The sequence below is a fragment of the Schistocerca nitens genome, chromosome 2, assembly GCF_023898315.1.
Source record: "Schistocerca nitens isolate TAMUIC-IGC-003100 chromosome 2, iqSchNite1.1, whole genome shotgun sequence".
In the NCBI taxonomy this organism is placed as follows: Eukaryota; Metazoa; Arthropoda; class Insecta; order Orthoptera; family Acrididae; genus Schistocerca; species Schistocerca nitens.
This window is the reverse complement of record NC_064615.1, coordinates 1,183,215,699-1,183,241,448: the sequence shown is the minus strand read 5'-3', so window position 1 is coordinate 1,183,241,448 and position 25,750 is coordinate 1,183,215,699. Positions and strand designations below refer to the sequence as shown.

At 38.3% G+C, this 25,750-nt stretch overlaps 1 protein-coding gene across 1 annotated transcript in view; it reads right to left on the bottom strand.

Moving 5' to 3' along the window:
- Nucleotides 1–25,750, bottom strand: part of LOC126235648 (dynein axonemal heavy chain 3) — a 1,245,905-nt gene that overhangs the window by 805,212 nt on the left and 414,943 nt on the right. The window contains exon 21 of the mRNA XM_049944362.1: nucleotides 20,451–20,649. Coding sequence (XP_049800319.1) covers nucleotides 20,451–20,649 — 199 coding nt within the window. The remainder of the gene's footprint in view (nucleotides 1–20,450; nucleotides 20,650–25,750) is intronic.

The following is a 25,750-nucleotide window of genomic DNA, read 5'->3' as shown; positions in this document are numbered from 1 at the left end:
TTTCAAAGCAGCTAGGCATGTTTGTGGACATAGTTGTGCTGTGTGATTAAATGTACTTTGTAAACAATGATCTCAAAACTTTCTATTAAAGTATGAGGGATAGAAAAACTACCCCGTAGCTTTACATTGTAAAGAACTATATAAAACTAAACTGATTCCTGAATTATTTTCTGAAAGCAGGAATACCACCTTTGCAGATAAATTGTGAAAAGAACTTAAGTTGAAGGGAAAATTATAAATGTAAGGGGCAGTCAGAGGGAGAAAAAAATTAAGTGACCGGCATATTATTTCAAAAACATACACTTTAACTGTTAATACATTTATCCCACTGTGAGACAAGATGATGAATGTCTTCATGGCAAACTTTTTGTGGTTGTCTACAGAACGATGAGTGCACCCAGGCTTCCTATCTTTGTCTGAAGAAAACCGATAATCGTGAGAGTCTTTCTTAATGGTTCTAAAAATATGGAAATCAGATGGGAAAGGATTGGGACTGTATGGATGACATTAATAGCTTCCCAGCAAAACTTATACACTCAGGGTTGCCACAAGTTTACCCAAGTGAAGTTCGGTGATATTCCTCTGATTTCCAGATAAGTTTTAGCAATGTTCCCTGACAAATTTTGAGCAATCTCATAATTGCTAACCCTAAATCGGAAAAAAATGTGAGAAAAACATTTTAGTCACAAACTTTTCTTCTGTTACTGTTAGCTTTCTTATTTAGTTACCTTATTTAATTTTTAAATACACAAATGGTGAACATTACATTGTAAAACACTCAGGCAAAAGTGCTACAAACATATCAGTCCTCTTCAAATGCACAATAAACAATGGCACACTTCTGCATGTCTATGATGTGTCCTGCACAACACAAATTTATAAAAGCAAAGAACTGAAGTGTTCACAGAAAATTTTACTTGGTTAAAATTGTTCTTCATGTAATATCTATGATCGTGATATATTATGAAATCATCATTAAAAAGCTTTTGTGGCAAAATCCAATATTTAATTACAATTTATCACTCCACAATCTCATACATCAATTTGAATATTATGATTTTAAGGTATGTATATTAAGACCATGTGATAACTCCATCAATGGTTGTAAAGATAAAACATACTTTCCATGGAATCAAACCTTTTAAACATATGTGACAGCATCAAATCATCACACAAATAGTTTGAATCACAGTGCAAGAATTTAATGTGAGCACAGAACTGTTCTTCAGATTAAAAACAATAACAAATTTATAGTTATATCAAAAACGCTAACAATCGTATCATTAAATGAGAATGAAACAGAAGAGTTGCCTTTTCATTAGCAGTTGAATATGTGAAAATTCAGCAACTTCCAGAAATTAGTTGACACTTTCAGTCCTTTCATGTAAACTCCAAACAAATTTTAAGCTGTGTGAAAACACACTGCACGTATAAAATGAGCAGTCAAAGGATTCAGGAATTATATTCAGTCTCAAATGATAAGAGTGTGTAATTTTACATAGCTGCAGTCCAAATAATTACGAGCAGTCACAATAATTACCACCTGGGACTGGAGGATCAAATGGAACCACCATACACAAGTCCTAAAGTATATACAAATAAAGATATACAAATAAAAATAATAACATTGCATTTCTTCATCGTTTGTATACAAGGGTTATCATTTATTAGGTGCAGGCATAAGAAATTTAAAATTTGTACTCGAAGTTATCTTTCAGCAAATACAGAATATTTACAAGCCCAATATCAAATACAATATATCTGAAAAGATGTTAAGGAAGAAAATAATAATTTTTACCAATAATTCAAATCATAACTACACAACATTGTAACACATTGCTGAAAACGGCAATTCACTTGTGCATTAACAACACTGATTTACTACTATTCATTTTTATGTTCTTTCTCCAGCAATGTATGTCATGAGGACAAAAGTTGCAACAGATGTGAGATCAAAAACTGTTCTTCAGAATACTTCTTTCTTTCCGCAGAGGATTATCAGTTGTCATGCATCATCCTCACAGATTATAAGTGTCTGTTAGGTTAGGACACAAACCTACATTCTCGCATAGAAGTCCAATTGAATTTCGAAAGTTGAGATAGGTACTGACAGACTGAAGCAGCAATGTGGGTAATGACAAGAACATGAAAAGGCTGGGAAGTAAGAGGTTCATCCACAAAATGGTTGTGAGGCTCCTTCACAACTGATGGAGAGTGACTGGAAATACAGGGTGTATCAAAAGGAATCATCCGGTTTAGAGAAATCATAACTACTATGTTCTGTGTGATATGTGTGTGAACCACATACTGTTGGAAAGAGAAAACTCTCAAGTTTTACATTGTTCTTGCTAGGTAGCAATCGTGTGTGCCCCCTTCAGTTCTAGGAAAAATGGTGTTGGGACAGAAGAAAGCATTTTGTGTCCAGTGTGGGTCAGTAATAACTGTTCAGCATGACTTTTGTTGTAGATATGGTGTGGATCTTCCTACAGCACAGAGCATTAGATGATGGCATGAACAACGCCAAGAAACAGGTTGTTTGTGTAAAGGCAAATGACTGGGATGTCCCCCAAGCGTCTGACACAGACGTCAAATGCAGCTGCCATAGTTTCACAAGGAGTCCAAAGAAATCCATTTGCTGTGCAGCTCGACAGTTCATCATACTGCCGATGTCCATCTGGCATATGTTGCATCGACATTTGCACATAAAACTAAACAAAATTTAGTTACTACAAGCTCTTTGTGTAAGGCAACATTCCACTAAAATAGAAAGGTTAATTGTCATAACTGAGAATATGTGGCACAGAACAACCACATGAAGTTATACAACATGACAGGGACTCTCCAAAATTTAATGTGTTTTGTATAGTTTCACATATGTCAATATGCTTGAGAACTTTCTTTTCCAACAGCTGGAGACTGATTCGAACAATTTCATTTACCAACAGGATGCGGCACACCCACACTGGCATCTGGAAGTGCAGCAATTTTTAAATAGAAGGATTACTGAACGATGGATTGGTCACGTAGGACAAATGATTCAGCCTTACATTACCGGCCTCCGAAGTCACTGGACCTGACTGTATGTGATTATTTCTTGTGGGGGTTTATAAAAAACTCTGTTTATGTGCCTCTGTTACTAACAACAATGAATGAACTGAGACATGGCATAACTGCAGCTGTGGAAGCTGTAACTCAAGACATGCTTGCTGCAGCATGGGAACAATTAGAATACCGCATAGACATATGCCGTGCTTCTCAAGGCGGTCATATTGATTACCTATGAAAACATTTCCCGTTCATCAAAAAACAAAATTCATTGTATGTGTTTATTAGTTTGAGGAATATAGGTGTGCCAAACTGAATGAATATTTTGATATACTCTGTACTTTTGGTATCAGTTTGTGTCACACATTTTGTACCTAATTTCTTTACGAGTTTTCTTATCTTTGTGTACAGTCAACAACTGGCATATAAGCTGCCTAGCTATTAATTTTCCTAAATATGCTAGGATTGATAAGGGCTGTTTGCTATGTCAAGATTCTGGCACTCTAACGCTTTCTTGGACGACAAGAGACAGTGCGGTGTTGGGTTACACGACTCACACGTCTCTTCCAGTTGACCTAGACATTGTGCATGCAGTCGATCCTCTTCTTTGGATTATCAGCTACGTTGCTCTCACCGTTTAATTCATCTCTGAAGACTGTACCAGGTTAAAGGGAATATTATTAACCAGCTCCATATTCTTGAAATAAATTATGTACACAGGATATTGTCAGTTCAACAACAATATATTTTCAACTCTCGTCCCAAAGTAAAAATAATTCTGTACAAACTCCACCAAGCCAACTGGTTTCAAGATAAATGTCAGAATCTACAAAACACTCATACAGTTACATATGTTCTGCCTCATGCAGAGCCAAGACATAAGTAAAAGTCTGTATATAATACATGCTTCATCTGCCTCTGTAACAATCCTCATGGCACCACAAATCATGGAACATTATACTAACATTCTTTGACTTTTTGATATGACTTCCAAGGCTCTAATGGCAACCACTCGTCGGAGCCGCTCATCTGATGCAGCTCCTGGCTCCTCGTGACAGTTGTCCTTCCTGCACACACAGACATGTGTGTTGCAGTAAAATGGCTCTCTCACCCTCGTCATTAAAATATTGGGTGTTCAAGAACAGTGGAGAGCTAAGTGTTTCTAGAATTTTCCTCGAAATTCTCGAAGCACTACATATCCCTCCCCTTAGGTCGAACACGTGATATTTTACACATATTCGTCATGTACATTAATATTTATCAAAACATTAATTTATTTTTCAATCAGTAACACTCATACTTCGTTCTATTATTTTACTGTCCATGATTTTATCTATCTCCTCCTTAACCGCTTCCTTTAAGCTTACTGGTATTGGGTAAGGTTTACAAAAAAATGGAGTATTATCTTTGATCTTAAATTTACATACATAGTCACTAATGCTACCTGGACTATCAGAAAATACCATTTCACATTCTACTAGAATCCTGGTTAAATCTGATTTTTGGTCATTTGTTAATATCAAGGATTCATTTACTTTACTTTGTATGTCAGCTCTATGTGAAGCATGACTTATGTTTTCCATCTCTGGTGACAATTGCGCTGTTGCTGTTAATCGTAAATGCTGGTGTTCAGTTGTTTGTTTATAATACAACTGTCTGTTATAAACTTAACACAATATTTATCCTCACCTAATCCAAAATAAAGACAACTCTCTTCAAAATTCAATATTACATTAAATTCTGACAGCCAATCTAGGCTCAATAACACATCCCTGTTAATATTGTCTACTGCCAGAAGTGTTTGATGGAACGTAATACCACCGATGTTACAAGTTACTTGGGTTTCATATTTGACAACCTTACTTTTAGTTCCAGTTATACCAACTGTGTATAGTCCTGTTACTGGTAGTATAGGCAAGTCATCCTTAGATCTTAATGTCTTAAAGAAACCCCGATAAATAAGTGACACTTCACTACCCGAATATATACAGATGTTAACCATGTTGGTCATGGATTAATGTTGGTATTGGTATGTTCCTCCAGTAGCAACCATTCTTTTTTGGTACTTTATGTGTAAAGCAAGCATATTTATTATGAGGTAGGCCTTCTAATGTATTTCCACAACCTGGGCCCCAGCCCTGGATCCAGATCGCACGTCGTTTTCCTCATTATTGGTAATTACTGGCTGGTTACCAAATCAAGGTATTACGTTTTCATTTTGAGCTCTATTATTACTAGGTACAAATTTCTGTGTAGTTACTAGTCCTATATTCAATGGTGGATGTCTTTTTCGATAATTTTTGTTACCACTATTCCGATTATACCGGTGTACTCCAGCCAGACTAGTTTCACGTCTTTTAAAATTACTATTGCTACAATTATTATTATTCCTTTTGTAGTTCTGATTCTCATTTTGATGCACATTCTCATTTTGGCCCTTATTGATGGCATCAAGTGCGTCTACAAAGGATAACAGTTCTTCTACCAGCTTCCACAAGCAACATAATATGTCTTTCCTAGCGTAAGTGGGTAGTCGCCTTATCAAAATTCTTACCAATCCCTCTTCCACCATGGATTTACCTAATGTTTTGCCCTTTTTTAAATGCCAGTCAAAATATTTTTTCATCATATCTCATGTATTGTTATAATACTTTGAGTCCCACAAATCAGATATTAATTTTTCTTGGGCACTTGTTGACCAATACTTCTTAAACCTTCTCTGAAAGTCAGCCCAAGATGCAAAATTCTCTATATTCTCTGCGCCCCACTCAGAGGCCTCTCCTAGAAGGTAACCTACAGCGAATTCTATCTTTTTTGTGTCTTCCCAATTCTTCAGCAAGGCTTGATTAAATCGTTTCAAGAAATGAGTTGGGTGTCAAAATTTGGGAGATTGTCTGGAAAGTCCAGAATTTGGTCCCGATTGTAAATCTGTCACCACCTCACTAGTCAACACTGCATTCAGTGAAGCCACCCTTCTCTCTACCTGATCCTGGATAAGTTTAAACTCTTTCTACAAATCACCCATGCATCTCTTGGTATCATTTAAGTTCTGAAGGTAAACATGACGGAACGTTGTCTGGGTTTACCCTCACGGCAAATTTTTGGTCGATTAATTCCTCTACCTGTTCCTCCATACCGTTTATATTTATAGTGTCTGAGGTTGCTAGCTTTTCTTTAAAATTTCTTTCCATGTCATCGGTGCGAGTGTCGACACGTGCAATGTGTGATTGGACAATAGGGATCAGCTTATTCTGACGTTCTTCGCTATCGTTTAAGGTATGTAGTCTTTGTTTCACTCCATCAAATGTAACATTACACACACTCTGAAATGACCCTACTTTTTCATTAAATTCAGACTCTATATTGTTGCACTTGTCTTCAATATCAAATTCCAATTTCTGGGTCAACTTCTGCAATTGATCATCCTGCTTTTGGCTAAAATCCTTAAACATTTGATTCATCCGGACAGTTAAAGAATTACTCAATTCATTCTTTAAAGCTAATTGTAAAGTTTCCACTTTATCATTTAAAACATCAAACTTAGAATTTAGAGCTTCACCCTGTGCTTCTAACTTTTCACTTAGAGTGGCTGTATCAGCCTTCTGTTCTTGCCTCTGGTTATCTAATTTAAGGCTTAGTGCTTCAATTAAATTTGCAACCTCAGTTCAGTCTGACATTTGCTTTGTTACAGTCATTGCCAAGGCTGGCTCTGAAGTTTATTGCTGTTCCTGATCCATAATTTTATGGATCTTCGACCTAGTGATCATCTAAAGAAAATTCACCACTGAATACAATAACGGTAATAACAGTTAATCATGAAGTTGTCCCCTCAACTTTACCAAAAAAATATTGTTTTTCACTCACCCAGCATAAAGTTTTAGGCTGTGTCAGTGAGCAGGTGTAGAATCCGAACCGGTGAATAGTACAGGTGTCAGCAGCGTCAAACATTGGTTACGGCATCAGCGTTGCTGAGCAGACATGAAGTCAGCAACAGTTAATGTCAGCTGTTGCAGTCAGCTATGGTGGTGGGTCACCATACTGTGCCAACGTCGGGGGCCACATATGAATGTGTGGTACTTACCATAGTTTGTGGTATCATCATCAGTATATTGTGTTTCCCGACGTGCTAGTAATAGGATTGTTTGTCTGTTGAGTTCTGTAGTAAGACGGAGTAGCTTTCCAGGTTGTATTAGTGTACTGATATTTAGTGTGCCAAAGAATGTTGGTATTTTACTGGATAGTTTGCCAGAGAACTCCGACTTTCTCTGAGTTTGTGGTTATCCGGGTCCACCAGAATCTGAATGCCCAGTTGCCATCTGCCGATGGGTGGATTGGTTACCTCCCCAGGCAATGTTGTTGCTGCTCTCACGAACCATAGTGCTTGTTATTACATTTTGTCCAGCTAGGCTGGTTGTGTAGAACCACGGATTCTTAGTTCCTGGAGCAGCTGCTACAACCACACCCATCTACCTATATTACAGAGATCTTTTCCTTTTTCCATTCATAGGGTGCATTAAGAAAACAGCCTTCAGATTTGGAATCCCTATAATTTTATATGGAATTTCATAATGATGAAAACACTTGCTTATTTCTTTCTTTAAATGTGAATTATGATGAAAGACTTTGACTAGCACTATATCACTGGGTTTAAAATTAGGTCAAAGTAACATGTACTTTCATTTATATAACCAAAATGATGTAAGATCGAACAATGGAAAATGCAGAATGGAATTTAACAATATTATGAAAAGGATGGTCGACACTCACCATACAGTGGAGATGCCGAGTTGCAGAAAGGCACAACAAAAAGACTGTCAGAAAGTTAGCTTTTCTAGCCTTTTTCAAAAATAGACAAAACACACACACACACAGACATGCAAATGCAATTCACACATACATGATCACATTTCCTAACAGCTGGAATCAGATTGCGAGCAACAACACATTATCGGAGAGGCAATCGGGAGATGGTAAGGAGGAGATTGGGTGCAGGAAGGAGTAAGGATAGCAGGATAGGGTTGGGGGATGGTGAAGTGCTGCTGGGAGCATGCAGGGACGTGGTGGAGAGTAGGACAGCTAGGTGCATTCAGGAGGTTAGATGGAGCACAGGGAAGAAAGAGGGGAGGTAGCAGAAAAGGATATAAGTAAAACGATTGGGTGCATTGGTGGAATAGAGAGCTGTGCAGTGCTGGACTGGTGGCAAAAGTGAAGTGGCTAGATGGGTAAGGACAATGGCTACCAAACGTTGAAGCCAGGAGGGTTACGGGAACATAGGATATACTGGAGGGACAGTTCTCACCTGCACAACTCAGAACAGCTGATGTTGGTGCGTAGGATCCAGATGGCACATGCTGATGTAAGTGCACTTGACATAAGGTGGCCTACACACTAGGAAAAATTCCTTTTCTATAACCAGGTACCATTACGCAATGACCCAAATTCATCTTAACACTATTTCTTTCTTCCAAAAATAAACAAAGAGCTATGAAGATTATGTAATTGCCTCAGGTAAGTAAATAAGACTACATAAATAAAATTATATAATCTTCAATGACATCATAAACTAAAATTGGGTCCAGCTCAGATATTGGTTTTCAAGACGACCACATCAGGCATGCACTATGGTGTCCTCAGCAAAAAACAGCCAAACCAGTTCTGAAATTTGGGCACTTGACACATCGTAAATCTAGGATTATGATATTCCAGTTTGGAGTTTCCAGTGTTAAAACTAGGCTTCTGACTCTCAATGGAAAGTACATTTCCTGCTATTTGGCAACAAGCATCTACACAAAGCAACATGACGAAAATTATGCAGTATACACTGCTAATAAAATTTACTGGTTCAATGGATAATAAATTGCATATTTTTATATAGACACTTTAGAGAATAATGCTCCATTCAAATACATCTTCGTGTTCAAATACATCTTAAAATAGCAATAAAAACACCTTCAACAATATCATTACATATTAAACATCTTTCAAAGCTGGGTTTCCAAGCATGGTATACTTTAATACAGTTCCACAGACAAGTAAATATTTTCCTAAAATCTACTTTCTAAGTTTTAGTTAGTTCATCCCACATTTTCTGTAATTCACTCTCTGTTCATTTTGTTCCTACATTAAAATTAGGTGTATTTACAGATGACTTAATCCTTTCTTGTACTTTATTATCAGTTAAGCTGACTGCTAGTTCCTCCAAACCAGTGAGTGAAGAGCCTGAAATAGGGCTACATCTGGATTTTTGTGTTGTTCCAATGCTCTCACCCTTACCTGTTTGCCTGAAATTTGTTCATGCATTGTGTTAAATTTCTACCCAGTTAAATATTTTAATCATATGAAGTCCTTGTTTACATCTTTAAATTCCTAATTAACTCACTTTCAAACTAAATTGCACTGTTTCAATGTTTATGAATTTAGCTCCTTTGGTAAGATAATACATTTTGTCTGTAACTGCAATATGTTAGTTCAATTTCTTCCTTTTCCTTAGGTGACCAAGAGGTATGTTGTTTTACTGTGGTGTCTGTCGCTTTTTATTTTATTTTTTAAATTCTGTTTTAGTATTCTCTAGCATCATATTTGTTGGTTTTATTTCATTTTTTCATTCTGTTTTAGTATTTTTTATTTTATAAAGCAAGTTGTTCACTAAATGCATTGAATGAGGGTGGGATCCCAGTAGTTATTTTTTTCATCACCACAGGCGTACAATGTGTACAACAACACATGTTTAATTAGTATCAACTTAATACATTTGGAGAAGACAAGCACATACAAAAACTCTTGTTGCAATACCACATGAAATTTACCCCACAACACAAACACCAACAACAAAAACTTTGGAAACTAACCAACCCAGATGATATACAGCTCACCAGAATTTGGTTCATCAAATACCGACGGGAGGCTGGATCATTGTATAGAGTGCTGCATTGCCGAAACTGACTGTGCCGTAGACACTGCCTCTGCTGTAGATCAATGTGGCACAGCTGTGATCCATGGCTGTTGTTATAAACAGGTTATGAGATTATTAGAATCCAAGCTGTCTCTAGTCGTAGTAGAAATCTCCCAACTTGTGAGTAGTGAATTTCTTCTTCATAGTAAATGTAGTTGAAGCATTTAATAGTTGTTCATTGACCACACAAACCTCTTCACACTTCTTGATTCAGAGCACTAGCAATTGACGTATTGTCTGCAGTTTAATTTTTGGCACCTGATCTTCTTTACTACTGACAACAGCTATTAACTCTTGCCAATCTGCATATTCAAAATTCACCAACTCACTTTAACATTTCAAATTTCTGTTTACTATTCACTGTTCATAAATTTTACTTACTCCCACCTGTATTTATTCTGGATCCTGTCATGGACACGATTCATAATGTTCTGCTGGTTCTTTCCTATGTTATCGGGTGGTGAATTAGAGTCTGATCGGCCATGCATTACAAAGCTGTTACATTATTTGGAGCATTGCAAGAACATTAATAAGGACAAGATCCAAAATCTTCCATGTTAATCAACATATTCCAATTGAGATTATTCATGTCACAAGTTTAAACATGTCCCTGTGATGTCATAGGCATTGCCACAGATGTTCTTTCTCTATGGTGTACTCCATATACCCAAGGCAGGACACGAAGACACAGAATAAACCAACCTGTCAGTAGGTACCATGAGTATGGTACGATGTTTATTGTTTATAATGGATCACATTGATTTTTTGTTCTTTGTTCTTTTCTTTTTATACATGTACATAGCCAAACATTAATTAACAAGTTGCTTAGTGCCAGCAATGTTTTGATACAAAAAAGGAGAAGAGATATCCTCTTCAAATGATTAATTTCTGTATCTTCAACTGTTTGTTTCTATAACTGATAGCGGGCAGATGTATGACTAGCTCTGTCATACCAGTATTGTCTAAAAATGTGTATTTCAACCATATATTAAAAAGTGTTATAAAAATTCTTAGGGGGCCACATTTATTTATATATATTTACATCAATCACACCTGTCTGTTAATCATTGTGCATTGTGCCTGTGCCAAGAATACTGCATCAGGAGGTTCGAAGCAGACAAGAGGAATTTGCATGAGCAGTGGAGGGGTGATCCTGTATCAGCATTGTCATAATCAGCTCTATGCGCAATGGAACTAATGCGATGCTGTACATAAAAAAACAACTGAATATTGATAGTAAAGGTACTGACATTGAGGGTCTGTTGATATTAGTGCCGGTTAAAATTTGCTCAGGATATGTGAACACATTTATAAATTACCTTCCAATTTCTTTCAATTATTCTTTCAAATTTTTCCCCCAATTATTCAAGCAGCAACTGTTAATCAGTTTCCATTATTTGCCCGCCCACATATGGGGGTGGGGGTACTGAAGAAGCAAATTAAAATTAAATTCTGCCTACAAACTAGACACGCTGGGAATGCTGATTTCAGCAGTAAGGTTAGGAAGTTGCTACACTGTATGCTTACATGGCCTCACTTGGCGCTGTCTCTCTAGCAGTAGGTAATCTTTTATCCTTCATATTAATATCCTTTATGGAAAGTGCACTTCCACAGAAAAGACAAAAATCTGTACAAAGTCATCATTAAAATGTAAGATAAGTCATTCAAATTCTATAAGACTGTGTCAGATAATAATACGCAGCTAAATCCACTTTAATTGAAAATTTCATTTTTGTAAAATTTTTTTTCCTAATTTTGTCAGACACTATGCACAATGGAGTCAAAGGAAATGGTCATTGTTGAAAATACTTTACAAAATGCAATATGCCAAGATGACGGAAATCGGAGTTTGGCAAAAGTTGATGGTAACAAGCCAACTTGTGAACAGGCTGATGGCTACCAAAATAACAATGTTGGCGTCCCGCTATCAAAAAATGATGGCATTGGTAATATAAATAACAATGATGTCACTTTTATGACCCTTGATGAGACAATTTCTCAGTTCTCACCGGGAAACATTTTTCCAAATAGTGTAACTGAAGTGTGTGACAGCCAGAATTTCTTGGAATATTTATCACGACATCATGAATGCAAGAACAGGAAATAGTTCGTGAAAGAAATGTAAATGCTAGGGACAAATACAATTCATGCAACTAAAAATACAAAAGTTTGCAAAACAACAGGAATTTCAGGAAAATGTAACACAATGGCTTAAGGAAAATATAGGACAACAATGTACACAGCAAAATCAGACATTTAATGATTTCAAGAATAGTATTAGTCAGTTCAGTGATGTGAGCAAAACTATACCCACTGAATTATCTGATCAACTATCCGGGAAGTTCACATGGCTAGGTAAACAACTAAAACAAGATATAATTACAGACATATCCCGCAATATTAATATGTTAACGGAAAAAGTATCATCTGTAGACAATAAACTGGAACAACTTTCACATGAGTTACAAAACCTTACTGAAGCATATTCTCAGATTCAGGAGAGGCAATCCTAGATGGATGCGTTGGTAAAAAATGTGACGAATGCAGTCAGTGAGCTGCAAGACTTATGCAGTAACCTACCTACAGAAGCACAAAAGTAAAGTCTAAGAGTAGAGCAGTTAGTTTAGAGTCAAAATTTGCCAAAACCCAGAGGGATGCGATATGTGCAGATGTAAAGAAAATAACTGCAAAAGCTGAAGCCTGGATGCTGTATAAGGGCAGCATCCTTGCTGGAAATGCAGTGTCAGAGTGCAAAATTTATGTAGATACTGTAGAAAAAGCACTAAAAGAGAAAGAAAGTCAACTTCTACCTAAAATAGGTTCAGGTTTAAAGGAAGAAGAGGAAAGGTTACAAGACAGTATTGTTAAACCTACTGGCATTCCAAAACAACATTTGACAGAAAACAAACCCATGCTTTTAGAGAGGTTAGATCCCTTCACTGGTTACCCACAACACGCGGCTAGACCATCTAAGGAAAAAAGTGAAGGTTGCAGAATGCAACAACACTTGCGCTGTACATGTCGAGCAAGCACAATTCCCATGTGCTATGTCACAAGCAAACACAAACACAAACACATCTGTCACTAACAGCGCGGCGTGGTTGTCAACATTACTTGCTGATGAGGGATTACTTAGGCATCGACAATGCCTGGTATTTACTTCTCAGGGGAAAAGAACAAACCGGGTGGCCTTTATCACAGCATTTCAATATGTTTTACCTTGTAAGCCAGAATATTAAATTTGTTGTTGGATACACTCAGTGTGACAGTCTCCTATGGGCTATGGGGAAGCTTAAGGGGATATTTTGAAAAATATTTGAATAAAACCAGGTACTGGACAAACCCACTATCTTAAGCACCGGTGTCATCTTCTTGCCCACATTAAGGAAAAACTCATTACCATTCCAGAACAGCACACCAAATACTTTCTACCTTTACTGGACTCAATAGATTTGATATACGAACGGAGATCAGTACAACCCAAGCCTGTTAATATGCAGATAGTGCCACAGAGATATATGGGCCAACATGTGAATAACAGATTCGTAGTACAACACAGATGACAGCCTTACGCCACACAGACCTATGGTAACGTTAATGGTAATAAGAATGGTAATGGAGAAAGCCGTATATTCAAGGGTAGATATAAAAGAAATGGGCAAAAATTTAACAGAAACTACTACAATGGGCAAGTAGTGTATGGCCAACCTGTGCAATATCTACTGACACAAGCTACCGGCAATTATAATCAGCCGATTGCTTGGCAAAAACACAACAATACCGGACAGCCAAATAATCCACAGGCAGCAGAATTCGGCCAGTAAAGAAACACAAATATGGCAAATAACATGCAAAGTCAAAGAGAATTTCAATCATGAGCCTCACATGATACTCATTGGCGTAATCAAAGACCAACAGTCCATATAGTAGACACTACACCTAATCCAGAGACCAATGCCACCATGACGCCAGAAAACCGATCACGGTAGGCCCCCACTTCTGTGACCTGGGAGGAGAGTGGGGGCACGAGCTTGATCGACACTTGCTTTATCAGATATGATCAAGGGGGGTATACCCTCTAAGTTGTATATCTGTACAATAATATTAGATTTACGATGCTGGAAAATCACATTCCAGAATTTATGTTGTTAGTTAATAAGGAACAGTTTCTTTTTTTCTTTTTCTTTTTTTTATGTCAAATGTGTAAATGATAAGATGAGTGGATGTAACAATGAAGAATTTTATTTTCATGTGTCTAGAGACGACGATACTCTAAATACAACACTTGAGTCTTGTGCGTGGCCCAGTTGTAAACAAATAATTGAACTTGTGAAATGCATGCTAGCGCGCACTGCAGTACGCAACTCACCACGACGTTAGTAGTAACAGAGTGACGTGGTGCATGCGCATTGGGGAGCAAGCTAGTCAACAGGCCACAAGCACATGCACGCCAGACAGACACAGCTGGGAGTGCTGGAGCACCCAAAACAAATACCCCCTATGAGCTACGGCCTGCACTAGCATTTCTAGAGCATACTGCATAAACTGGGACATAGAAAATTAAGGGAGAGTCTATACTACAACTATGACTATCTACACAATACACACATACGAAGATAAGCTAAGGGATTATATACAGGAAAAGGAACCTAAACTATGAGATATTTACTTAAGTTACACTACATATACATTATACCTGTATATGTACAATACTTACATATTTAAGTATTGAAAGTACATGCACTAATTATATTTGATGGAGCAGAAAAGTTTTGCTGCAGGTAAACAAACAAGTACAGTATAAGTGGGAAACTGAAAAAGAGGTCGCACCATGCCTATAATATACTTTATCTTTCAGATTTATAAGGTAAGTAGAGATGCACACATGACATTGAATAAGTTTTGTGATAGCACGACTGCACACTGAAGAGAATGAATACATGGTTGGATGTATGAAAAAGGTATTAGTAGCCATCGAGCCACTGTACACTTAGCTATGAAGATTTAGTTTCAAGTTAGTATTAAGTTTTTTTCTTCCAGGGAACGATGCATCGACACAGGACAGCGCCACTAAATAAATGTAGTTATAAGTTTATGATATGTATGAATGTGATAGTGTGAAAGTACGTGAAGAAGAAAACAGTTGCAGTATGTCACATGTCACAATGCTGAATTAAGGCTGAGCACTGCCAAATAATCAAAGGGTTGAAACCTAACTACTGTGTGTGTCAACTACCCATGAAAGCATCAAACACCTGATTTACATTGATATTCTTAAACACTTTTGTTACTTACCTACCCACCGTTTTATGCTCATTGTACATAACATGTCATATTGATGATACAACTCTGTATACCTCAGCATATGAAATGGTCATTCTTTATACAATGAACTAACAAGTAAATATTGAACTGCACTTTTAAAAATTGGATAAGTATTCAATATGATTGGTATCATCAAATTTGAGTTCTGTTTAAACAACAAACTATTGTGTTATTGAGATCACAGTTAAGTCTAATAATGAGACTTAACTGAGCACATAAATGCCTTCCTGGAGAATGCTAGAGAGGCGAGGCCATGCATAGTTATCTGAGCAGTGCATAGTATTTATTGTAGCAACTATTGTTTACTTCTTTAATTCTTTGGAATTGATAAATATGCTCAGACAAGAAGTCATTGTAAATCGAAATGAAATGTGTGTCAATTTATGCCATAAAGTAATAAAGAATCAATTATTGTATGAATTTTATAAGAAGAATGTACAACCAAACAAGAGTAAAATGTGTACTCATATAATTGGAATCGAACAATGTAACAACACTGTAATTTAACAAAACATACTAAAACAAGACAACAAGCACACTATAATGTATATGAGCAATGATAATTGCATGTCAGCAAATGAATAGGGTAAGTGTATTTTGTAACTGTATTTGTATTTTGTTTTATGTGTATAGTATGTGGAAAGGACACTGCTGAAACTTTACGTAATGCAACTGCATGAAAGAGGCTCAAAAACAAAGTTCAAAAGCATACAAAACCTGGCCACAAAGTCGTAAGTGTGTGTGTGATGCACGTGGGTGTGTGCGTGATACACACAAGATGGCAAAACTTTGTGTAAGATGAATTTTCTTTGCTCGACTATGTCATAAGAGTGGCAAAGAACTTACCTTGTAGACAGATGTTGGATATACTGCTGGTGTCTCCACTGAATAAATGAGAGCGACAAAGTGAAATAAATTCCTCGGGCTGCTGATATGAAACCAGTTGTTACTGCATTGAAGATTTCATAAAGGATCACACCACTGAACACAAGCTTCATGAATTTGTGCAGTGAAAGCTACTGTAAAAGTACAACACGGACACTCTGCTTTTGTAATAAACATGTAAGCACGAGCTGGGACGATAACAGACATTGTGCTGCGCGTGCATGCTTCACAATTAAATTAAACAAAGTTAATTTGCCCAGTCAGGCAATCAATTCACATGCTTCACAAGCTAAACGCTAGGCAGATGTTGACTGAGAACAATGGGAATATGCAGTTACACCAAGCACTTTGTTAGGAAAGAAAACTTATGTATGTATGTGTTAAAAGTAGCTGACATGCCCATATAAATAGATAACCATACAGGATAACACCAGTGGCCGAAAATAAAGGCTATGCCCATACTGGCCAGGGTTATCAGCTCTTAAAAAAGGAAATAAACTCAGACACTGTACACCTCTGTATGACATCATAGCACACTGGGGTCAATTAAAAAAATGAATGATATATTTTTTTCTTTCTGCGTTCTTTTCTTTTTATACAAGTACAAAGCCAAACACAAATTAACGAGTTGCTTTGTGCCAGAGATAATATTTTGATACAAAAAGGGAGAAGAGATACGCTTGTCAACTGATTAATTTCTGTACCTTCACCTGTTTTTTTTTTATATATATATGTGGTAGCAGGAGGACATATGACTAGCTTCATCATACCAGTAGTGTTTAAAAATCTGTATTCCAATCACATATTAAAAAGTGTTATAAAAGTTATTACGAAGGCCTAGTTATTTATGCATATTTATATCATAAAAGTTATTACGAAGGCCTAGTTTATTTATGCATATTTATATCAATCACACCCATCTGTTCATCATTTCCCCTGCACTGAGAAACCTGCATCAGGAGATTTGAAGCAGACAAGAGGAATTTGCGCGGACAGTGGAGGGGCAATCCTGTATCAGCATTGTCATAATCAGCTCTATGCACAATGGACATAATGTGATGCAGTATGTAACCAAAAAATCTGAATACTGATCGTAAAGGTATTGACATTGAAGGTCCATTGATATTAGTACCAGTTAAAATTCACCCAGGATATGTGTACAGATTTATAAATTATCTTCAACTTTCTTTCAATTATCCTTTCCAATCATTTTTTTAATTATTCAAGCAGCAATGATTAATCAGTTTTTATTATTTTGTCCCCCCAAACATATGCCACTATTCATGTTGCCCCAGCCTGCCGATATGCTGCATCTAACCATCTCATGATACATGTGCATAAATAAAACATATATCCAAATAGTAGATTATCTACAACATTACAAAAATAAACTTGTTATAATGGCGATCATCATTCGTCAGTTCAAAAAATGCTTGTGTAACACATCTCTTCATGAAATTGATATGTTACCCTATGAAGGCAACTATATTAGACTGAAAATGAACCCCCAGGCAGCTGCCGCGCTCTCTCTCCTTACACATAACAAAAAAATAACAACAAGAACCAGCCCTTGTGGAAGGAGACATTAAATTTGACACAATAGTCCATTAAACAAAATATAGTCAAATTAGAATTACCTGTGACTGTGGTAGTGGCAGGAGTATTTTGTGATATTACAGAGAGACTACAAACGGGTATATTGGTGTTGAGGTGCATATGTCTGTCTGACAAACTGGTAGTCTTAAGATACATGTAGGTCAAGAAGCCACTACAAAAAGCTATACGGATATCAGGATATGTACACCTGTCAGACAGGCTTACAAATCTTATTAGCTATGAAAAATTTTGTAGTGACTCATTGACATACGTAGTTCATAATACTGTCAGTTTGTCATACTGGCATATTTGGCTCGACACATAACCAGCGTAAAGAAAGACTTTAATTGGAATACATGAAATATATATTATTAATCAAACAGCTGCTCTTTTAAAAGTGACCTACATGTCAGTTTCTTGCAACTACTAGAGGGTATACCTACTTTGTGTATTGTGTATTGAACTGGGGACCTAGGAAAAACAGAGAAGCTTTGTCACACCGTAGACCTCAGTGATTCACATCCCCACAACAGGCCACGGAGATCCACCCACTCCACCACTGCCCCACACCGAACCCAGGGTTATTGTGTGGTTGACCCCCCCCCCTCCCCCCCCCCCTTCCCCCCTGGGAACATCTCATACGAGATGAGTGTAACCTCAAATGTTTGCGTGGTAGAGTAATTATTGTGTACACGTACGTGGAGACAATCTTTGCACAGCAATTGCTGACATAGTGTAATTGAGGTGGAATAAGGGGAACCAGGCCGCATTTGCCGAGGCAGCTGGAAAACCACCTTAAAAACCTTCCACAGGCTGGCCGGCACATCAGATCTCGTACACCTTCCCACTCGGTAAGCAGCGCATTAGACCACGTGGCTAGCCGGACAGGCATTCCTCCTTTACTTGGATAAGGAATTTATTTCTCAGATAGCAAAGAACCAAATACTGCCCAGACCACCTACAACTCAGTGTATCTGCAGACTGTAGGAGGGCAGCACAAGCATGTCTTCACAGCCCAGGAACTCCATCAATAGCACTTCTCAAATTGTGATACAAGGACTGTAAAGCTTTCCGCAGCCAACACAGTTATATCTGTCAACTTCACCACTCAAATACCAGAAATTATAACTCTGATTACCTACCATCATGCTCTGGAATGAGGGCCTCCTACAAGAGATACTTACCATCTGTCCTAAAGCGGTGTTCCATTGCCCACTTGACCTCCACAACATCCTAGTCCATCCCCATGCCACTCCCAAACCCAACCCCTCGCGACAAAAATCATATCCTTGTGGAAGACCTAGGTGCAAAAGCGCAATCCACCCACAAAACACATCCTACTCCAGTACTGTCACAGGTTTATCCTACCCCATCAAGGGCCACGCCACCTGTGAAAGCAGCCATGTCATTTACCAACTCTGCTGCAATCATTGCACAGGCTGTTTATATTGGTACGTCTACCAACCAACTGTCCACCAGGATGAGTGGCCACGACCAAACTGTGGCCAAAAGAAAAGTAGACCACCCTGTGGCCTAACACACAGCTGAACACAACACACTTGATTTCAATGGCTACTTCACTATGCAAACCATCTGGATCCTCCCCTCCACCACCAGCTTTTCTCAGCTGCACAGATGGAAGTTATCCTGACAATACCTTCTCCACTCCCGTAATTATCCCACCCTCAGCCTATGGTAACATACTGTCCCAACACCTTCCACCCAACCGTTTCCCCCCCACCCCCCCACCCCCACCCCTCCGCAATCCCCATTCTCATAACCCACCCTGTTTATTGGCAGCCCTCTGCCAACACATCCACCTATCTTTCCCTGCTCCTCTGCTTTTTTTGCACCTTTTTTACCACCTCCCTGCCCAACAACCTCTTGACGCTGAGCCTGTTGACATTATAGTCCCTGCATACTCCATCAGACAGCATTCATCTCTCTTCTCACCTGTACACTATCCCTTCCCCTACCCACCCCCTCCAGATTGCTGCTTTCATCCCACATCATGCTGCATTCTGGTCCGAGATTCTGGAGTTGGCAGACATGTGTGCATGAAGTGTGGTTGCTTGTGTGTGTAAATTGTGTATGTCTCTCTTTTACTGATGAAAGCTGTGGCCGAAAGCTATATGTAAGTGTCTTTTTATGTAGTGTCTTATTGTGCCTGTCTGCAACTTGATGTGTCTTCTTTATGATAAGTAACAATCTGTCTTTTCCTGCAATGTTGGAGTCATAACTTATGTAGTCAAAGGATTATCTAAGCCACTGGTTCAGATATTTACTCTCCTCATAATTAGAGAACCATCTTCAGTTCTAGGTGGTTGAAAATAGAGAACAACAACAAAATCCTAGGAAAAGAGTTAGCCATCCACATAACTATTGACTGTATTTACTATAGGGAACAGAGTTCAATATAGGAGCTCAAATGACACATATCATTACTTCCCACATGGAACACAAAACAAAACTGAAGCACGTTACATCATCATTATCTACGGGATAACACCTCCAACATATTCGACTTACAAATCATACAATACATGTCAGTTAAACTGAAGTGGTTACTAGTTTGAGACAGTATTGTCTTATAAACAACAGTAACTTGATAGATATTTAATTAATTTTGTATCAAGTTATGAAGTACCTGTAACATCGATCAGTTAGAGGAGTGATGACAAGTCGTGGAGTATTACCCAGGTATTCAAATCCATATTCAACTTCCGTTGTAATCATAGAAACATATACAGTGCCATCACGCCAATAGTAACGAAGCTGACTAATCCAACTAAAATCCTGAAGAGAGGATATTTTCAATTTCTCCAGCTGTGCCACAGTATCTCGAGCTGTTAATAAAAATAAGAAAACATTTGTTATGAAGTAAGACTCTACAAATTCACATTTTTTCATAATATACGGCAAAAATAAATTATACCATTTTTTACAAACTGAACAAACAAAATTATAGTAACTCTCCTACGAGAAGACTACCTCCTGAAAACATGCAACTTCTACAGAACAATAAATGCACACAACTATTGTAACAGAGGTTATTCAAATACACATCAAAAATATTACAAATCAGCAGCCTATCAGAGGAGCATAATAAACACTGGTTAATACTATGCTACAGAAAAAGATATCAGAGAAAATAAAAATAGCTATGTATTCAATATTTAAACTAAAGGCATTTCTAATAAGGCACTGTTTCTATTTCATAAAAAAATTTCTGAATATGTAACACAATAGTTATTTAAAATTAAATTGTAAGAATAGGTACGTAACTTTAATTTCCTTACTATTTGCTATTAATATATATTATTACAACTTTTCTTTGACCTGTCCAATATCAATGTATGATAAAACTGGACAGCAATCAAATCAAGTAAGAGACAGGGCCGCCCACAAACACATGGGGCGGGGGAGGGAGGGTGGGGGCAAGCAGAACGAATTTTGGAGGCCCAGGCTTTGGGAGGGCCTGCGGAGAAAAAAATTATACCTCTATATATATTTTTTGACTGTGCCGGCAATCATAAAAGCATGTACAATGTGTGTTGCTTTTGTTACTTTATAAATTTAAAATGTCAGAAAATAAATCAACTTAAATTAATGGAAAATAAATCAATGCAACAAAAATATATTATACCTTGCAAATTTTTCTGCTGATAATGCCCCCTTGCACTGCTTGCATTTCTTGACAGAATTAGCATTTTTGTGATGCTTACTACCATGCTTGTCACTGTTGCGAACCTATGCAAGCTGACACTGGATGGTGTTGCAGTAGCCTTTACACTATACTTTGCTTGTTGTTTGACCTTGAGGTGTGGCCTTAATTTAATTTCATATCAATTTCATTGCTACAAATAAGTATCACGTGTAAATATGATGGCTGATTTAAGCACTTTCACAGAACCTTGTTACTTCGATATGCCATTTTTTTACAGCAAATGGCCAGAATGTAGCACGTCACCACTCCCTGCTGGAGATTTTCCATGCACAACATTCCTTGCCTGTGGCCACCGTTATGCTTAATACACCTTAATTCTCTGTGCTAGCCTCTGACACAATTCAACAAAAGATGGACAATCTCTAGCGTTCTAAGTATCGAAATCAGTTTTACGACACATTATTGATAATTGATTGTGGTGATCACTGATCATCGCTGTTGCCAAATTAAATGATGAATCCCCACATCCAGCATTTGGCACATTTTCCAGCAACAAATAATCACAAGTTTTCTAGAGGTTGAATATATTTAAATATGGATTGAGCAACAGTCTAAAACCCTTGTGGTGACATGAATAGCATTAATTTAGTTGACAATTGGCGTATGGGAATTTATAGACTCCATTGTGATTTTGCTATTGCCATAAAAATGGTATTGACAACAATACTGATTGTTTTGGTTGGCAGAAGAGCCAACACCGTGTCACTAGAAGGAGACCGAAAGGCATGCGTTTTAGCTCACGCAGGCTGGCGTGAGGTCTGGAACAGGACAAGGAAATTAGAATTTAGAAAAATGGACGTATCTGGCGGAATACTTAACTTTAATCCGTTAATGAAGAACGTCGGTCTTGACGGTACATGAATCAATATCAATAGTAACTGATAATGGCGCCTTGCTAGGTCGTAGCAAATGACGTAGCTGAAGGCTATGCTAAACTATCGTCTCGGCAAATGAGAGCGTATTTTGTCAGTGAACCATCACTAGCAAAGTCGGTTGTACAACTGGGTGAGTGCTAGGAAGTCTCTCTAGACCTGCCGTGTGGTGGCGCTCAGTCTGTAATCACTGATAGTGGCGACACGCGGGTCCAACGTATACTAACGGACCGCGGCCGATTTAAAGGCTACCACCTAGCAAGTGTGGTGTCTGGCGGTGACACCACACTGATGACGGCTGTTTTTACACTTAGCTCTCTTGTCATAACACTGGTGTCTTACATGGAGTGTGTTACAGATTTAAATGCTGTGCTTATTTTCATTTACTCAATTATCATTAGGAGTTATGACAGTGTGCAAATTGTTGTTTTTGTGAAAATTAGGCTTCTTCCGTTGTGCAGATACTGTGGGTATCTTTGAACCTATCAGGCAGTTCCCACTATATTGTTTTTGATCTGAGGTAGGTTGCAAAATTTAAAAAAATAATTTGTACTACTACTTTTACTTTTATTTAAAGCTTTCCTTCTTTGTGTCCATATATTTTAGCTGGTATGTTAATTATTAATTTCCAGGATTAGATCGGGTTATGCACATAAATATGGTGCACAAGAACAATCAGAAAAGCATAAATGTGATGGAGGAAAAAACTAAAATAAATTAAAAAGTACCAATTACTTTTTGCCAAATGATAACCCATTGTCAAATGTAAGTAACCCTTTAATGTCAACAGAACTACAATCTTCTTCTGAGCAAAAACCTGACCTAACTGCACCTGAGGCAGGCATTTCGCTGCCTCATGGACGAGAGGTAAGCAATGGATGTAGTCAGATGGATGTTGTGACTGTGACTGGAATCCGAGTGATCCTGGGAATGGCCTTATCAATTTAAGATAAAGACAGAATTTTTAGAAAAGGTGTTTCAAATACTGGCTTTCAAATGGTTCAAATGGCTCTGAGCACTATGTGACCTGAGGTCATCAGTCCCCTAGAACTTAGAACTACCTAAACCTAAATAACCTAAGGACATCACACACATCCATACCCGAGGCAGAATTCAAACCTGCAACCATAGCAGTCGCGCGGTTCCAGACTGTAGCACCTAGAACCGCTCGGCCACCCCGACCGATTAGTGGCCTTCGATCAGTTCAACGGTTTGTACATAAACAAAGTAGAAATTGTGTGCAGATTACAGTTTGATCCAGCTGAAGACCAAACAAGAATTTGATCTGAAACAAAGTAGAAAATTCACCAAGCATCACTTGTATTACAAGTGCTCTAACAACAAATCTGAAGTAAGAAGTGACTGGTTAGTGTTGTAATGGTGACCGGAATGGTCGTGGGGTAGTAGTGACGGAAACGTGGCGGGACCTGCGGAGCGGCCCGCGAACAACAACACAATGGAAGAGGACGGAGACGACCAACGGAGGACATTACAACACAACAAGAACAGACAACAGAGTAACGAACCAAACAAGACAACCACTTCAACTGGAATAGAAACACGAAAGCCAATACGCTGTCTGAGACGATATGTCCAGAGACGCACACGATGTTAGACTGCTAGCTGACCGCGAGCAGGCGCTTAGGTATGCTATTGGGGGCACCACTATTGGCCGCTGGGACGACGTGTTGCAGTGTGGCACCCTCACACTAAAAGCGTGCCAGGAGGCGCGTGCCGCCACTCCTTATGGTGCGATGGAGCAGAGACCTCTATGGGTCTTCGACGTCCATGACTTCTGGTGTGGATTCAAATTCCTCGGCACGCGGTACCAGAGTTAGTGTGGAGTGACAGTCACAAAAAGCTCTTATGTTTTCCATATTTATTATTTGAGAATGATACCAAAAAGCCTGTTATGTTTAATTTAGCTAAGACAGATGAAAGATTTGAATACACAAAAACAATGTGGAAAAAGCTATACTCTATCCTTCCCAATCATGAGTATAGTTTGTTGCCAAACTGTGGCCAGGAGTAAAGTAGACCACCCTGTAGCATAACATGCAGCTAAACACAACACACTTGATTTCAATGGCTACTTCACTACACAAGCCATCTGGGTCCTCCCCTCCACCACCAGCTTTTCTGAACTGCACAGATGGGAGTTATCCTGACAATACATTCTCCACTGCAGTAATTATCCAAGCCCCAAGCTACAGTAACACACTGTGTTTTCCCCATCTTCCTGCCCCACACCTCTTGATGCTGCACCTGTTGACATTCTAGTCCCTGAACACTCTACCAGACAGCGTTTGTCTCTCTCCCCACCTGTACACAATCCCTTCCCCCTCCCCACCCCCTCCAGATTGCTACTTTCATCCCAAATGATGCTGCATTCTGGCCTGAGATTCTGGAGATGGCGGTCGTGTGTGAACTAGGTGTGCTTGCTTGTGTGTATGAATTGTTTGTGTCTCTCTTTTACTGATGAAGTCTGTGGCCGAAAGTAAGTGTCTTTTAATTGTGTCGGCCTACAATTCGACACGTCTAAAAATGGTAAGTAACAATCTGTCATTTTCTGCATCACTGATATTCCTACCTGGAGTTTACATTGTTTGATTTTTGCAGAATGGCTTTCTTTGAACCTACAACCCTGTGAATTTTCCTTTGTTATTCTTCTCTATAGCATTACTCTTCTCAGTGTCCATTTTTTCTCTCATTTCTGTGTTTATTCAGCACCTTGCAACTATATCTACTTCCAAGTGACACTGTATCATGGATCGTCTGTGAACCACACACACTTCCTGACCACACGCATTGTTGATGCAGCATCTAATGTCCCAGATTCTTTCCTCCAACAGTTATATTTATTCCTATTGATTCCATTTCATCCCTAATCCTGAACGTACTTGAGTGCTTTGTTTTCCACACCTACCCTCGCCACACAAACTTTTGATTCTTGACCTAACCCCTCCCCTTTCCCTCTCTCTTCACTTATCACACAAACACACAAACACACATACACACACACACACACACACACACACACACACACACACACACACCCCTCATCATTCCACTTCACCACATTTCTGCACCCTTTTTTAACGTATTTGTTCATATATTTACATGGTTTTGGGCAGTTTCACGTATTTGTGAATATTTTTTGTATCTTTGCATATTTTTGCATATCTTTGTGTGTTTCTGTGTGTCTTTACATATCTTTTACACATCTCTGTGTGTCTTTTTGCTTATCTAGCTCCGCTCACAACCATCAACACCTATTTTGCCCATTTCTGTGCCATTCCCGTTTCCTTTATGACATTGCTGTCACAATGAACCGTTGCTCTATCTTTC